This window comes from Euprymna scolopes, chromosome 32 (genome assembly GCF_053919585.1).
Source record: "Euprymna scolopes isolate OS-2025 chromosome 32, ASM5391958v1, whole genome shotgun sequence".
NCBI classification, from domain to species: Eukaryota; Metazoa; Mollusca; class Cephalopoda; order Sepiida; family Sepiolidae; genus Euprymna; species Euprymna scolopes.
This window is the reverse complement of record NC_136513.1, coordinates 64313019-64332026: the sequence shown is the minus strand read 5'-3', so window position 1 is coordinate 64332026 and position 19008 is coordinate 64313019. Positions and strand designations below refer to the sequence as shown.

Below are 19008 nucleotides of genomic sequence, written 5' to 3'. Positions count from 1 at the left end.
GGTATATAGTTTCATAATGCATTACATATATTTTTATGCAACATGGTATATGGTTTCATAATGCATTACATATATTCTTCTGCAACATGGAATATAGTTTATTAATTCATTACATGTATTCTTATGCAACATGTTATATTGTTTCTTATTTCATTACATACACATGCAATATGGTATATAGTTTATTAATGTGTTTAATATATTCTTATGCAACATGGTATATAGTATCATAATGCATTACATACATTCTATTGCGACATGGTATATAGTTTCATAATGCGTGAAATATATTCTTATGCAACATGGTATATAGTTTCTTAATGCATTAAATATATTCTCATGCAACATGGTATATAGTTATTCTCATGCAACATGGTATACAGTTTCATAATGCATTAGACATATTCTTATGAAACATGGTATATAGTTTCATAATGCAGTATATATATTCTTATGCAACATAGTATATAGTTTCTTAATGAGTAAAAAAAAACTCTTATGCAACATGGTATATAGTTTCATAATGCATTACATATATTCTTGTGAAACATGGTATATAGTTTCATAATACATTACATATGTTCTTGTGAAACATGGTATACAGTTTTATAATGAATTACATGTTCCGTTGAAAAATGGTATATAGTTTCATAATGCATTACATATATTCTTATGGTATGTAGTTTTAATGTGTAAAATAAACTCTTATGCAACACAGTATATAGTTTCATAATCCATTACATATATTCTTATGGAACATGGTATATAGTTTCTTAATGTATTATATATACTCTTATGCAACATGATATATAGTTTCATAATGCATTACATATATTCTTATTCAACATGGTATATAGTTTCTTAATGCATAACAAATATTCTCATACAACATGGTATATAGTTTCTTAATGCGTTACATATATTCTTATGCAACATTGTATATAGTTCCTTAATGCATTATATATATTCTTATGTAATATGGTATATAGTTTAATAATGCATTACATATATTCTTATGCAACATAGTATATAGTTTCACATTGCATTACATATATTCTTATGCAACATGGTATATAGTTTCTTAATGCATTACATATATTATTATGCAACATTGTATATAGTTTCTTAATGCATTACATATAATTTCATGCAACATTGTATATAGTTTCATAATGCATTACATATATTCTTATGCAACATGGTATATAGTTTCTTAATGCATTACATATATTCTTATGCAACATTGTATATAGTTTCTTAATGCATAACATATATTTTCATGCAACATGGTATATAGTTTCATAATGCATTACATATATTCTTATGCAACATGGTATATAGTTTCTTAATGCTTTACATATATTCTAATGAAACATGGTATATAGTTTAATAATGCATTACATATATTCTTATGCCACAAGGTATATAGTTTCATAATGCATTACATATATTCTTATACAACATGGTATATACTTTCTTAATGCATTACATATATTCTTATGCTACATGGTATATGGTTTATTAATTCATTACATATTTTCTATTGCAACATGGCATTACATACACATGCAATATGCTATAAAGTTTTTATGCAACATGGTAAATAGTTTCATAATGCATTACATATATTCTTATGCAACATGGTATATAGTTTCTTAATGCTTTACATATATTCTAATGAAACATGGTATATAGTTTAATAATGCATTTACTATATTCTCATGCAACATGGTATAAAGTTTCATAATGCATTACATATATTCTTATGCAACATGGTATATAGTTTCATAATGCGTTACATATATTCTTATGCAACATGTCATTACATACACATGCAATATGCTATAAAGTTTATTAATGTGTTAAATATATTCTTATGCAACATGGTATATAGTATCATAATGCATAGTTTAATAATGCTGGAATATATTCTTATGCAACATGGTATATAGTTTCTTAATGCATTAAATATATTCTCATGCAACATGGTATGTAGTTATTCTCATGCAACATGGTATACAGTTTCATAATGCATTAGACATATTCTTATGAAACATGGTATATAGTTTCATAATGCATTATATATATTCTTATGCAGCATGTTATATGGTTTCTTAATGCATTATATATATTCTTATGCAACATGGTATATAGTTTCATAATACATTACATATATTCTTATGCAACATGGTATATAGTTTCATAATGCATTACATATATTCTTATGCAAGATGCTATATAGTTTCTTAATGCTTTACATATATTCTTATGCAACATGGAATATAGTTTCTTAAGGCATTACATATATTCTTATGCAACATGGTATATAATTTCTTTCTGCATTACATATATTCTTATGCAACATGGTATATAGTTTAATAATGCGTTACATATATTCTTATGCAACATGATATATAGCTTAATAATGCATTACATATATTCTTATGCAACATAATATATAGTTTCTTAATGCATTACATATATTCTTATGCAACATGGTATATAGTTTAATAATGCATTAAATATATTCTTATGCCACATAGTATATAGCTTCATAATGCATTACATATATTCTTATGCTACATGGTATATACTTTCTTAATGCATTACATATATTCTTATGCTACATGGTATATAGTTTCTTTATTCATTACATATATTCTATTGCAACTTGGTATATATATTCTTATGCAACATGGTATATAGTTTCTTAATTCATTACATATATTCTCATGCTACATGGTATATAGTTTCATAATTCATTACATATATTCAATTGCAACATGGTATATAGTTTCTTAATGCATTACATATATCCTTATGCAACATGGTATATACTTTCTTAATGCATTACATATATTCTTATGCTACATGGTATATAGTTTCATAATTCATTACATATATTTTATTGCAACTTGGTATATAGTTTCTTAACGCAGTACATATATTCTTATGCTACATAGTATATAGTTTCTTAATTCATTACATATATTCTTATGCTACATGGTATATAGTTTCTTTATTCATTACATATATTCTATTGCAACATGGTATATAGTTTCTTAATGCATTACATATATTCTTATGCAACATGGTATATAGTTTCTTAATTCATTACATATATTCTCATGCTACATGGTATATAGTTTCATAATTCATTACATATATTCAATTGCAACATGGTATATAGTTTCTTAATGCATTACATATATCCTTATGCAACATGGTATATAGTTTCTTTATTCATTACATATATTCTTATGCTACATGGTATATAGTTTCATAATTCATTACATATATTCTATTGCAACATAGTATATAGTTTCTTAATTCATTACATATATTCTTATGCTACATGGTATATAGTTTCTTAATTCATTACATATATTCTTATGCTACATGGTATATAGTTTCTTAATGCATTACATGTATTCTAAAGCTACATGGTATATAGTTTCTTAATGCATTACATATATTCTTATGCAACATGGTATATAGTTAAATAATTCACTACATATATTCTATTCCAACTTTGTATATAGTTTCTTAATGCAGTACATATATTCTATGCTACATGGTATATAGTTTCTTAAGTCATTACATATATTCTTATGCTACATGGTATATAGTTTAATAATGCATTACATATATTCTTATGCTACATGGTATATAGTTTCATAATTCATTACATATATTCTATTGCAACATGGCATATAGTTTCTTAATGCATTACATATATTCTTATGCAACATGGTATATAGTTTCTTAATGCAGTACATATATTCTTATGCTACATGGTATATAGTTTCTTTATTCATTACATATATTCTTATGCAACATGGTATATAGTTTCATAATTCATTACATATATTCTTATGCAACATGCTATATAGTTTCTTAATGCATTACATAAATTCTTATGCAACATGCTATATTGTTTCATAATGCATTACATATATTCTTATGCAACATTGTATATAGTTTCATAATGTATTACATATATTCTTATGAAACATATTATATAGTTTCTTAATGCATTACATATATTCTTGTGCAACATAGTATATAGTTTCTTTATGCATTACATATATTCTTATGCAACATGGTATATAGTTTCATAATGCATTACATATATTCTTATGCAACATGGTATATACTTTCTTAATGCATTACATATATTCTTATGCAACATGGTATATAGTATCTTTACGCATTACATATATTCTTATGCAACATAATATAGAGTTTCATAATAAGTTAAATATATTCTTATGCAACATGGTATATAGTTTCTTAATGCATTACATATATTCTTATGCAACATGGTATATAGTTTAATAATGCATTACATATATTCTTATGCAACATAGTATATAGTTTCATAATCCGTGACATATATTCTTATACAACATGGTATATAGTTTAATAATGCATTACATATATTCTTATGCAACATGGTATATAGTTTCATAATGCATTACATATATTCTTATGCAACATGGTATATACTTTCTTCATGCATTGCATATATTCTTATTCAACTTGACATATAGTTTCTTAATGCATTACATATATTCTTATGCAACATGGTATATAGTTTCATAATGCATTACATATATTCTTATGCAACATGGTATATAGTTTCATAATGCATTACATATATTCTTATGCAACATGGTGTATAGTTTCATAATGCGTTACATATATTCTTATGCAACATGGAATATAGTTTATTAATTCATTACATGTATTCTTATGCAACATGTTATATTGTTTCTTATTTCATTACATACACATGCAATATGGTATATAGTTTATTAATGTGTTAAATATATTCTTATGCAACATGGTATATAGTATCATAATGCATTACATACATTCTATTGCAACATGGTATATAATTTCATAATGCGTGAAATATATTCTCATGCAACATGGTATATAGTTTCTTAATGCATTAAATATATTCTCATGCAGCATGGTATACAGTGTCATAAAGCATTAGACATATTCTTATGCAACATGGTATATAGTTTCATAATGCCTTATATATATTCTTATGCAACATAGTATATAGTTTCTTAATGAGTTAAATAAACTCTTATGCAACATGGTATATAGTTTCATAATGCATTACATATGTTCTTGTGAAACATGGTATATAGTTTCATAATGCATTACATATGTTCTTGTGAAACATGGTATATAGTTTAAAAATACATTACATATGTTCTGTTGAAACATGGTATATAGTTTCATAATGCTTTACATATATTCTTATGCAACATGGTATATTGTTTCATAATGCATTACATATATTCTTATGCAACATGGTATATAGTTTCATAATCGTTACATATATTCTTATGGAACATGGTATATACTTTCTTAATGCATTACATATATTCTTATTCAACATGGTATATAGTTTCTTAATGCATTACATATATTCTTATGCAACATGGTATATAGTTTCATAATGCATTACATATATTCTTATGCAACACGGGATATAGTTCCTTAATGCATTACATATATTCTCATGCAACATGGTATATACTTTCTTAATGCATTACATATATTCTTATTCAACATGGTATATAGTTTCTTAATGCATTACATATATTCTTATGCTACATGGTATATAGTTTCATAATTCATTACATATATTCTATTGCAACATAGTATATAGTTTCTTAATTCATTACATATATTCTTATGCTACATGGTATATAGTTTCTTAATTCATTACATATATTCTTATGCTACATGGTATATAGTTTCTTAATGCATTACATGTATTCTAAAGCTACATGGTATATAGTTTCTTAATGCATTACATATATTCTTATGCAACATGGTATATAGTTAAATAATTCACTACATATATTCTATTCCAACTTTGTATATAGTTTCTTAATGCAGTACATATATTCTATGCTACATGGTATATAGTTTCTTAAGTCATTACATATATTCTTATGCTACATGGTATATAGTTTAATAATGCATTACATATATTCTTATGCTACATGGTATATAGTTTCATAATTCATTACATATATTCTATTGCAACATGGCATATAGTTTCTTAATGCATTACATATATTCTTATGCAACATGGTATATAGTTTCTTAATGCAGTACATATATTCTTATGCTACATGGTATATAGTTTCTTTATTCATTACATATATTCTTATGCAACATGGTATATAGTTTCATAATTCATTACATATATTCTTATGCAACATGGTATATAGTTTCTTAATGCATTACATAAATTCTTATGCAACATGCTATATTGTTTCATAATGCATTACATATATTCTTATGCAACATTGTATATAGTTTCATAATGTATTACATATATTCTTATGAAACATATTATATAGTTTCATAATGCATTACATATATTCTTGTGCAACATAGTATATAGTTTCTTTATGCATTACATATATTCTTATGCAACATGGTATATGGTTTCATAATGCATTACATATATTCTTATGCAACATGGTATATACTTTCTTAATGCATTACATATATTCTTATGCAACATGGTATATAGTATCTTTACGCATTACATATATTCTTATGCAACATAATATAGAGTTTCATAATGGGTTAAATATATTCTTATGCAACATGGTATATAGTTTCTTAATGCATTACATATATTCTTATGCAACATGGTATATAGTTTAATAATGCATTACATATATTCTTATGCAACATAGTATATAGTTTCATAATCCGTGACATATATTCTTATACAACATGGTATATAGTTTAATAATGCATTACATATATTCTTATGCAACATGGTATATAGTTTCATAATGCATTACATATATTCTTATGCAACATGGTATATAGTTTCATAATGCATTACATATATTCTTATGCAACATGGTATATACTTTCTTAATGCATTACATATATTCTTATTCAACATGGTATATAGTTTCTTAATGCATTACATATATTCTTATGCAACATGGTATATAGTTTCATAATGCATTACATATATTCTTATGCAACATGGTATATACTTTCTTAATGCCTTACATATATTCTTATGCAACACGGGATATAGTTCCTTAATGCATTACATATATTTTTAGGCAACATGGTATATAGTTTCATAATTCATTACATTTATTTTTATGCTACATGGTATATAGTTACTTAATGCATTACATATATTCTATTGCAACATGGTAGTTTCATAATTCATTACATATATTCTATTGCTACTTGGTATATAGTTTCTTAATGCATTACATATATTCTTATGCAACATGGTATATAGTTTCTTAATTCATTACATATATTCTTATGCTACATGGTATATAGTTTCATAATTCATTACATATATTCTCATGGAACATGGTATATAGTTTCGTAATGCATTACATATATTCTTATGCAACCTGGTATATAGTTCCTTAATGCATTACATATATTATTATGCTACATCGTATATAGTTTCTTAATGCATTACATATATTCTTATGCAACATGGTATATAGTTTCTTAATTCATTACATATATTCTTATTCTACATGGTATATAGTTTCATAATTCATTACATATATTCTTGTGCTACATGGTATATAGTTCTTTAATGCATTACATATATTCTTATGCTACATGGTATATAGTTCCTTAATGCATTACATATATTCTAATGCTACATGGTATATAGTTCCTTAATGAGTGTCTTAGCCCTATCTTGTGCGTGGTGATATTTTCGATTTTTTTTTCTGCAAAAAAAAAAAATGTTATGATGATTTGAATGTCATACTCAATTGTATTTACTTTAATAAATTATAACTCCAATTTTTTTTTACTAAGAGTATTATGGGAGGTGGGGCTTATCACTTTATATTTCCCGGTTATCGTATATGATCCGTGACTTTGCTTAAATTCTGGAAACTACTTAATTACAATTTTCAAATATCTGATGTTTTTAAATAAATCTATTATGTTTTATGTGCTATTCTTGCTGATTCTACAATTATCTCTCTAGTTTGTTTTCCAGCAAAAACAATTGCACCCGGTATATTATTATTTCACATAAAACGTATAAATTTACATGGACAATAAACAGGAAATGATGATATGCAAGCATCATAATCCAGGCTAGAAATACTGAACTGAATTAAGTTGTTATTTATATGTTAAATAATAACAGATACACCATTACCTAAGTGTCAAATATTCTGACAGATTATGTTTATATATTGCAGGTTTCATTATAATAGTACAGCAATTACACTGGAAAAAACATTCATTAAAATCCTCTACTATTATGAAAGTGTTAAAAACATATTTACCACAACCTCTTTCTGCTCTTGGGTAGTTAAAAGCAAAAATTCAATACAAATCTGCATCACATAATAAGGTTTAATGTCTGTTTTACATGGTAGTGTGTGTTTGTTTGTTTTTTTTAATTTCTAGACTAACTGATCTTTTGCCAGGTATATTCTATTTTTCTCATGCCCATTCTTATCACTTTCTTACATGTTCTCCTTTCATCAATTCTTTTAACATGGCCATACCACCGAAGTCTCCTGTTCTACACACATTTTGTTAAACTGTCCAGATTAAATCTTACTCTGATATCATCAAAACAAACCCTATCTCACATTATACATTCATTGTAGGATTCTCATATTATTTTCTTCCATGCAATGCATGTCCTCAACCTTTCACTGGTCAGGTTTTACTTCCATACATTAGCATACTGCATACACATGAATTCTTCCCAAAATTAAAATGGCTGACTTGTTTACAAATAAACAGAAATGTCTGCCGGTTGATTCAATTTCATAATTTGCTTTTAATCTCGTTTTATTTTAACATTTCATTTTAATTTGAATAAATATTTAAATAATTATAAATAAAAAAAGGAAGTAATAATTCAATGTGCAATACAATAAACACACAAACATACAAGCAATGCACACACAAACATACAAGCAATGCACACACAAACATACAAGCAATGCACACACAAACATACAAGCAATGCACACACAAACCTACAATAAACACACACACACAAACATACAAGAAATATGTACATACACAACCATACAAGAAATGGTCATATAATTCTATTAATGTAGGGACAATACCTCATCTTAGAAATATTGTAAAATAAAATTTGGGAAATAAAATATGCCCGGCTGAATTAATATGGCAAACCTTGGTATCCATTTTGAATTGTAGTCATATTAATTGAGATGATAGGTTTGAAGTTTCCATCCCAAAGTTTGATAATTCCATTTTTGCCTCCAGAAGCATATCCATCTTCACTCATATACAATGTGTAGACAGGACCCTAGATTAGAAAGAAAGAAAAAAATGTTTTGAATTGAGAAAAAACAAACTAATTTTCAACTTTGATTGTCTTTCTTAAAATAGTAACCTAATTTTATTCATCTAAATATAAAGTAGTAGCGTTCATGTGTGTGTGTGTGTGCGTGTGTACAACTCTCCTACAGCCCAAACCACTGAACCAATCATGACCAAACCTGGCATGACGATGGTCTCCCACCTAGGGATGGTGCAAACCAATTTTCAAGGTCATAGTCTATGTATATATAATCTCCTACAGCCCACACTACTGAACCGATCATGACCACACCTGACATGATGTTTCCTTTTTTTTTTTTTGAATTTAAGAAAGAGTGCTAATGTAACTCCAAAACCAGCAGGCTGCTCAGTGTTGCCGAGTAGTAAAATATACTCAAATATGATATTTTGATTCATGTATATATCATATGTATTATTTTAGAGCAAATTTTCTATGTTAATATTGACTGACAGAACATTCAACACAGAAATTTCAATGGAAACCATTCTAACATTCACCATAAATTAGCTTAGTAAATTGTCGGTGGTTGGAAAATTGTTTTTGTCATGAATAGCAATAGATCAAAGTATTTGAGAAAATTGAGAAATTTTGCATCACCCAACATATTCTCTGGTGATCATGCCAACAGATTAACATCTCTTTTGCCAATTAAAAATCAAACGATTCTAGAAGCGTTTTATTTTAGAAAACATTCTAGAAGTTTTACTTTAGCATTGTAATTCCATAAGGAAATTATGTAATTCCTTTTCATAACAGACAACCACAATAACAGTCGACAAATCTCAACTCCAATGTTCTCTTTCAGCTGTCAAAAATTCAACTGCCTGTCTTCCTTAATTCATTCTTCTTAAGTATTTGTTTTCCTATAAAACTACAAGCACAAGTTCTTTCTTAGATTAAAAATCAAGTGTCCAACATGTGAAACAACATGTGAAACAGTCCACAGGCTTTAAATCTGATAACACGTCATTTTCTCCTCCATTGTTACAGTGGGTAACATTTAATTCTCTTTTTATTTTAAACTGCAAAAGTGTTACATTTTCTAGTACGAGACAGAGTTATCAAATTGCAATAATTTGTAGGTGATCAAAAGCAAAGAACCACATTATTTTATCACAAGCATCTAATATACTGATTGGCTAATATTTGCATAGGCATTTTGTTTGTAAATGTTTCTTATCATTTTTGTCCTAACAGATGCATATGAAGACATAAATAATTAAATTTGAACAAAATAATTTTGAAAAAAAAAAAAAACTCACCTGATGGGCATCTGAAATAATACTTTCTAAATTATTACCAGACCATACATAAATGTCTCCTGACAAAGTGCCAGAATAGGTGGTATGGTTAGGACCAAATGCCAAGCACAATAGTGTTTGGATTTCTCCAACTTTACCAAAAACTCCTTTCCTGGACTGCAAAGAATTTCCACAGAACCTCCAAAAATTAATGTGCTTTATACCACAACTGACGATTTCATTTTCTTCAAATAGATTAAACTGGATGTCAAAAATCTAGAAAAGCAGAAAAAAAGCAGAATTAAAAGTCTCAGTAGAAACATGGTTAGGCATCAAGACATCCAGTTAACAGTATAAAGAATCCTTGGTTACAAGTGCCAATGATAATGTCCTGGGAGTTCCCCAAGTGAGGATGACCCCAGTCTGTTACAGAGTATCCGGAGTCAGACATCAAGTATAAGCTTCATGGCATATCCAAGTAATGTTAGTAAACCTGGGTCACAGGTCACTGGATCTATGATGATCCAAAGTTTGCTCAACCAGAAAATCCCACTTATAGGTTGGTTTTATTGTAACAAAACCGCTGACACAGGGTTATCAGCAGCAGCCATATGCAAATAACCGAACCAGTGTGTGATGTGACATCACAGTAGAGATAAAAAGGACACATGTTTGAATAAGGAATGGCTGGTGTTCAGCGCAGTACATATTCAAAATATATTTGAGACACAAGAGAGTAGAAAAGGATGTGTTTGAACATAAGAGAACAGAAAGATATGTTCAAAACACAAGTGTTTGGAGAAGTTGGATTCAAGACATGTTTGAGGTGACATCAGAGCAAAGATGAAAAGTTACACACATGACTAGGAAAGGAGACATGAACTTTTTAAATATTTAGAAAAAAAATGTGTTGTTTAAAATACCAGACAGAGAAAGTCAGTTGAGTGTTTTCTATTTTTTGTGGCATAGTCTACAATGGGTCCTTACATATTAACAACTACGTTACATTATGGCTAAAAATGATCATCACTCTTGCCACATTGTATGGCACTGGTATTGTAAAAAGGATCACTTATGCACATGGTTGCTGCTGTATAGAAGATCGCTGTAAAAACGTTTGCCAATAAACATTCCACACAAATGGAGAAAAGTAGAAAAATAAAAAAAAAATGGCAAGTCCTTTTGTTGTTGTATCAAACTATTAAACAAATCTGTACAAAGGTTTTCAGCTCAACAGAATAAAAAGGATGAAATAATAAAAACACAAAAACTGTTCATATGTTTTCTCTTTCCTTCTCTTCTTCCATGGGTTGCATTCATCGGATAAATTCCTTAAAAATAACATTATTTTGAACAACTTACATGGTTCAAATAACTTACACTGCCAACATCTGTTGTATAGATGACTTTCATACTGTGTTTGTCTTAATTTTTAATTTTCGTATTTCAGTAGGTGTTACTTATTAATAATTTTTTTTTATTTTTAAAGTTTTATTTTTATTTTTTGTGTATCATCTTATTTTATTTTGTATTTTATTTCATTATTTATTTTTATTTTTTGTGTATCATCTTATTTTATTTTGTATTTTATTTCATTATTTATTTTTATTTTTTGTGTATCATCTTATTTTATTTTGTATTTTATTTCATTATTTATTTTTATTTTTTGTGTATCATCTTATTTTATTTTGTATTTTATTTCATTATTTATTTTTATTTTTTGTGTATCATCTTATTTTATTTTGTATTTTATTTCATTATTTATTTTTATTTTTTGTGTATCATCTTATTTTATTTTGTATTTTATTTCATTATTTATTTTTATTTTTTGTGTATCATCTTATTTTATTTTGTATTTTATTTCATTATTTATTTTTATTTTTTGTGTATCATCTTATTTTATTTTGTATTTTATTTCATTATTTATTTTTATTTTTTGTGTATCATCTTATTTTATTTTGTATTTTATTTCATTATTTATTTTTATTTTTTGTGTATCATCTTATTTTATTTTGTATTTTATTTCATTATTTATTTTTATTTTTTGTGTATCATCTTATTTTATTTTGTATTTTATTTCATTATTTATTTTTATTTTTTGTGTATCATCTTATTTTATTTTGTATTTTATTTCATTATTTATTTTTATTTTTTGTGTATCATCTTATTTTATTTTGTATTTTATTTCATTATTTATTTTTATTTTTTGTGTATCATCTTATTTTATTTTGTATTTTATTTCATTATTTATTTTTATTTTTTGTGTATCATCTTATTTTATTTTGTATTTTATTTCATTATTTATTTTTATTTTTTGTGTATCATCTTATTTTATTTTGTATTTTATTTCATTATTTATTTTTATTTTTTGTGTATCATCTTATTTTATTTTGTATTTTATTTCATTATTTATTTTTATTTTTTGTGTATCATCTTATTTTATTTTGTATTTTATTTCATTATTTATTTTTATTTTTTGTGTATCATCTTATTTTATTTTGTATTTTATTTCATTATTTATTTTTATTTTTTGTGTATCATCTTATTTTATTTTGTATTTTATTTCATTATTTATTTTTATTTTTTGTGTATCATCTTATTTTATTTTGTATTTTATTTCATTATTTATTTTTATTTTTTGTGTATCATCTTATTTTATTTTGTATTTTATTTCATTATTTATTTTTATTTTTTGTGTATCATCTTATTTTATTTTGTATTTTATTTCATTATTTATTTTACCACATTTTCATTCTATTTTTAAGTTATATTAATTATCGTATTTATAATTTATGTTTTCATTAAAATACTTTTTATATGTATTGTTTTGATTGTTCTCATCTTGAGTGCTATTTGTGCAATGTTTTGATCGGTGTAGCTTCCGACCATTTTCAGGCATGCTGGTCGCCAACTTGGAAAAGAAAGGAGAATTGGTTCTATAGATGGTTTTGTATTCTTGGAGTTGTTTTTGTTTTTTGCTGTGGTTTTGTATGCGTGAAAAAAAATTTTGTTGACAAGGGGAGATAACTTTGATAAAGTTTGACAAAATTATCTCCCTTTCACTGTTGAAATTTTAAAGAGAGGTTGTAAACTTTTTGCTTTGCTTTATATTTAGAGGTTCACATATACTGCTGATATCTATGCTTGGCCTGCTAAGTAATTTTCCTTTTTTAGCATATTTGCCACTTCTTTAAGTCATCTAACTCTCCATCTTCATCCTTTTTGACCTCGTTCCTTTTTCTTTCCATATGTAATCAGCTAGTCCTAACTCTTCGATCTTCCCCATGTCATAGCTTTATGGTGTTCTTCTAGCTTTATCTTTAGGGGCCGACCAGTCTCAACTTTGTATAATTTTCTGCATGCAATCTACACAGTTTTTTGTCGTGAGACTTTCAGTCAGAGGTTGACTTCTACTATATGTTTTTTGAGAGTCGAGTCACTCTTGAGAACTGTTCTGATATCATATGGACTGTGTTATAGTGAACTGGGTAGATGAACAAATGGAGTTCACAAGGTCTAGTAAGTTTTGGATGTCCTAGTGGGGCAAGAATATGAATGTGTCATCCACATATCATAGCCACATAGTTGGTTCCAGTGATGTTGAGCTTATTGCCAACTCCTCAAAATGTTCCATGTATATATTGGCTAGTACTGGGGACAGTGGTGAACCCATTGCTAAACCTTCTTATATGTTGGTTCATAACATGAAAAGTGTAGTCTCTACATCATTATGTTGTCATTTGGGATTCTCTAAGTGATGTGTCTGAGGACAACTTCTTCCTTACCACGGTTAGGGTTTCATTAACAATGGTGAGTCTGTTCAATTAACTTTGGTGAACAAACTCGCTACATCCAGACTCATGATCTGGTTTGAATGAATGGGCGCATCCTTGATTATTTCGACAAAGTGAGCTAAGTTTTGGACATATGCTGGAATCCTGCCTATGATTGGGTTGATTGATTTGGGTCAACTAGGAAACAGCTCAAAGGATAGCATGCTGAACCTCGAGCACTGATGATGGGTCTTACTGGGGTGCTGTCTTTGTGAATTTTTGGAAGACCATATAAGTGTGGTAGCTTACTGTGATTTTCAGGTAGTTCCCTGTATTTTGCCGGAGGTATCAGGTCTTTGATTTTATTGAGGACTTGTGACAGCTTCTTTTCTGTTTTCAAGGTTGGATTCTTCTTTAATATGAAATAGCTCCAAGAATTAGCACAGTAGCATTGCCTTTGTCTGCTGGTAGTATAATGGTGTCAGCATTTTTGCATAGTGACCTTATGGCTAATAATTTCTCCTTTGAGAAGTTGGGTTTTAGGGTTTTTGTCTTTTTGAGTATTTGTCTCACTTTCCATTTTAGTTCATCCAACTATGCCTTGGGTAAATTCAAAGTTACCTCCTCCATTACGGCTATTATGTCCAAGTATGGAACATGCTGGATGGTTGTGGTGAAATTGAGACCTTTGTTTAATACTGATTACTCAGGGAGGTTAGGGTTAGCTGTTGGTTGCTTCTGTTGACAATGGCTCTTATTGGTGGGCATTTATTGTCCTTAGTTTTGAGATTTGAGTTATTTCATCTGGTGGGATTTTACTTTTTCAAATTGTTTTTTATATGAAAGCTCAAGGTAATTTTGGATGCGAATCTTGTCATCAGCCAGGGATATACTTTCCACAAAAGGTGTCTAAGATTTGGGATTGTATTTGGTGTTTATTCTGCTGGCTGTTGTGTATTTGGCCCCGTATAAGCTCATGTTTCACTCATCTTGTGATCTTTTGTGTTCTTCTGAAGTTGACTTGAAGTTTCAGGGTTAAGTCAGGTGGTATTAATTTTTGGTCATAGCATTTAAATAGGAATGTGAGGTTGTTAGTCATTCTTGCCAGTTTCTGGTAAAGCTTTTCAAGTCTTTTCCATTTTTTTATTGCTTCAGATCTGTATCAGCTTCATACTACAGTTCTGAATTTTTTAGATAAGGGCTGATTGTTTGTATTACATGTTTTGATTGGACTATACTGACTGTAACATTGCACAAATAACACTCAAGATAAGAACAATAGTCTGATTAAAACAATATAAACAATCAGCCTTCATCCATTCAGAACTGTAATATTTTTTATAAGTTCAACTGTTTACCATTAGATTCAAAACTACACATCTGATTTCTTTTTGTTTACTTTTGTGAAGAATTGGTTTGACAGTTAAAATTAATTAATTTATTAATTTTTTTTTGTTAACTTCAATCACTAAATATGAGATTAATTGTTATATTTATATATATTTCTTAATTTGTAACATCGCTTTGTTTATGTTGAGCATGCTAATTTGATTATTTGATATAGATTTTTTCTTTTCTATAAATATTTATCAACAGTTGAAGCGAAGCAACTTTGTTGATTCAGTTTTCAAATTAATTATAACTGAACTTTTTATTTGGTTGAATCTAAAATTATTTATTTATTAAGTTATTTTTCTTAAGCTTACACTGTCTAGTTGATATCACATGAATATTTCTTCATGTTATAAATTCCATATTGTAGTTATTTTTTTTTAAAATCATTTTCCCTGTTCTATTCCTAGATTTTTCCTTTATTATATTTAATTGATGTTCATTTATGAATATTTTCTATATCTATAAAAAGTGTGAAAGTGTGCGTGTGTAAGGACACTTCTCAACCTATATATTCAACAAATGTTTGATCTACAGACTTAAAATTTGGTATATAGGATATTCAGACATGCGGGAAACTTTTTCATTGGTTTTCCTCTCGAAAAAAAGGGCTGCTAAGTGGTCAAATTAAAAATTTGGTATGTGAGACTCACTAGATTTTTATCTGTTTGTCAACTGTTTCACGAATACGCATGTGCGAACTGTTCACATGACATATTCTGATGTTAAAAATAAGTGGGTTTGAAAAAACTTTTTAAAGATCATGTCAAGCTGGCCTAATGGTTAAAAGCATATAAATCATTTAAGTATATTTCGATAGATATTATTAAATTGATATTCGACATCAGAAAGCACATTTTCTGTTTGCTTTCTATTATACTAGAAAGACTACCTGGTGTTGCAATGAGAAAAATGAAGTTACTTTTGAACATATCTGTTAGTCTTAGGATAGAGGCATTTTTAATGTCTATGTATCATTTGCTATCTCGAGCAAAAGAATATTTTATCTACCCTAGGATGGTTATTATACGTGTATGAAGTAATTGTACCTTCCCTAGGATAGATAATTTACAGCATGTATATGAAAGAATTTTACCCTCGCTAGGACGGGTAATGTACATCACATATTCAAAATAATTTTACCTACTCTCAGATGGGTAATGTAAATACGTATATGAAAGAATTTAACATACTCTCGACAGGTATTGTACAACATATATGAAATAATTTCTCTTCCCACCAAGGCCACCATGATTTTAAGAAAAATGAAGGCATTTTTAGAAGATGGATCATTAGGATTTTCAAATTAATACATAAATACATTGACACGGTTAGTGATTAGATAACCCTTGCTTCATTATAAAATTCCACATCACTGTGTTTCATTTTCTTTCCCCACTAATGACACCAAAATGTTTTGGAAAAAAGACGTCATTTTCAAAAGATTCCTTAGCAGGTTTTACAAATAAATAAATAAATATTTTGAGAATCTTAGGATTAGGCAACTCTTGCTTCACTACAAAATTCAACATTACTGTGCTCTTTCCTTGCCAACTACCGACACCATCAGGTTTTTCAAATGATTACTTAAATGCATTGACACGGATGATTATTAGGCAACTTTTACTTTACCATGAATTTCAAGATTGGTGTAATTCTTCCCTCCCCACCACTGACAACATAATATGAAGAGAAATGATGTCATTTTAAGAATATGATTCCAGAGGTATTCTATAGCTTTGGAATATGACATTATGGGAGATTGCTTTGTGACCCTGAAACAGACTCTCTCCCCCCACCAGGTTTGGTAATCCCTAGAGAACTCCAGAGCACGTTTAAAAGCAACATAATCAGGTTTCTTCCTACCCACCACTATTATCGTGACGTCATTTCCAGATGATAACATTAAAAATTCAGAAAAATATGGATCACCCCCTACAGAAAGTGGCCCAGATCACCTTCACAAAACACCAACAATATATATATGAATAAAAGAAACTTTGAAATCGTAAAAGAACTGAGTCCTTATCCTCCAAAATTGTTAAAAATATACAAGAAATAAAGTAATTTTGAAATCGTAAACTGCTTCAGCCATTTCCGGAACTGACTTAATATTTCCCTTCCCCCTACACTGTTAAAAATATACATAAAATAAATTTGAGATCATAAACTGTTTAAGCCATTTCCAGGACTGACTTTATATTCCACCACCCTTATTAAATCCCAAGCAACGTTAGGTCTTCTGCTAGTATATATTTCCATCTATCTCATTTAATCCCAGGCAATGTCAGGTCTTCTGCTAGTACATATTTCGCTCTATCTCATTTAATCCCGGGAAATGTTTAAAATTACAAAGAAATAAAATTAGATTTTTTTCGGAAAATTTATGACCCTCATTGCAAAAATAACGACCATTTGACCTACTTGGAATTACTCGTTTTGGTAAATTTTTCAAAATTTTTTTCCTCAGCTCTGATCTTTCTAATGATACCAATTTTGTCATTGGTGGACGCGTTTGCCAAAAGCTTTTAGCAGACAAACAAACAAACGAGTTGCCTTTATATAATGGATTATAAATTTCCATATACTAGCAACATGAATAACTCCATTTACACTGACTGAATGTTACAATGATTTAATATTGTAAGTAAAAATTGCTTTAGTATATTTATCCACATTTGTTAACACTATTGTATCTTAAGACTTTCCACCTTATCGTTTCTAGATTTCCTTTATATTAAAATTTTCCTCCTCACCATTACTATATTTCATAATTTGTATTCTATTAATATTTCAATGTATATGCTTTATCAGAGGTTTTTGTTTTTTTTTACAAAGGAGTCACAACTTATCAAGGCCCTGAGTAAAAAAAGAAAAATGATTAAAAATAACAAATTAAAAATAACTACAATATGGAATTTATAACATTAAAGAATATTGTAATGATATGTCTCATTAGAGAATTTATCCCGATGGCAAATTAACCCAAGGTTCCATGATCAGTACCGTCATGAAATAACACAGAACACAATCCTATGAGACAAGAAGAAATGGCCGAACATAAAAGACATAAACTATAAACTATTTTATTATGCAATTAAATTTAATAGTCACACAAGAAAACATAGAATGCAATGTCCTAACGGGACAAAAAAAAAAAAAAATGGGGCGAATTAAAGAAGTCATCAAATTAAACAATGTCTTTCTTTTCTCC

The 19008-nt window shown here is 27.8% G+C and overlaps 1 protein-coding gene across 6 annotated transcripts in view; it reads right to left on the bottom strand.

Annotated features, from left to right (window-relative positions):
- The window catches only part of LOC145256392 (echinoderm microtubule-associated protein-like 6), a 902875-nt gene that overhangs the window by 695101 nt on the left and 188766 nt on the right, over nt 1-19008 (bottom strand). For all 6 annotated transcript variants that reach the window (XM_080115242.1, XM_080115245.1, XM_080115243.1 and 3 more), the window contains 2 exons: nt 10651-10905; nt 9217-9352 (listed from right to left, as the gene is read on the bottom strand). In XM_080115242.1, the coding sequence (XP_079971368.1) occupies nt 9217-9352; nt 10651-10905 (391 nt within the window). The remainder of the gene's footprint in view (nt 1-9216; nt 9353-10650; nt 10906-19008) is intronic.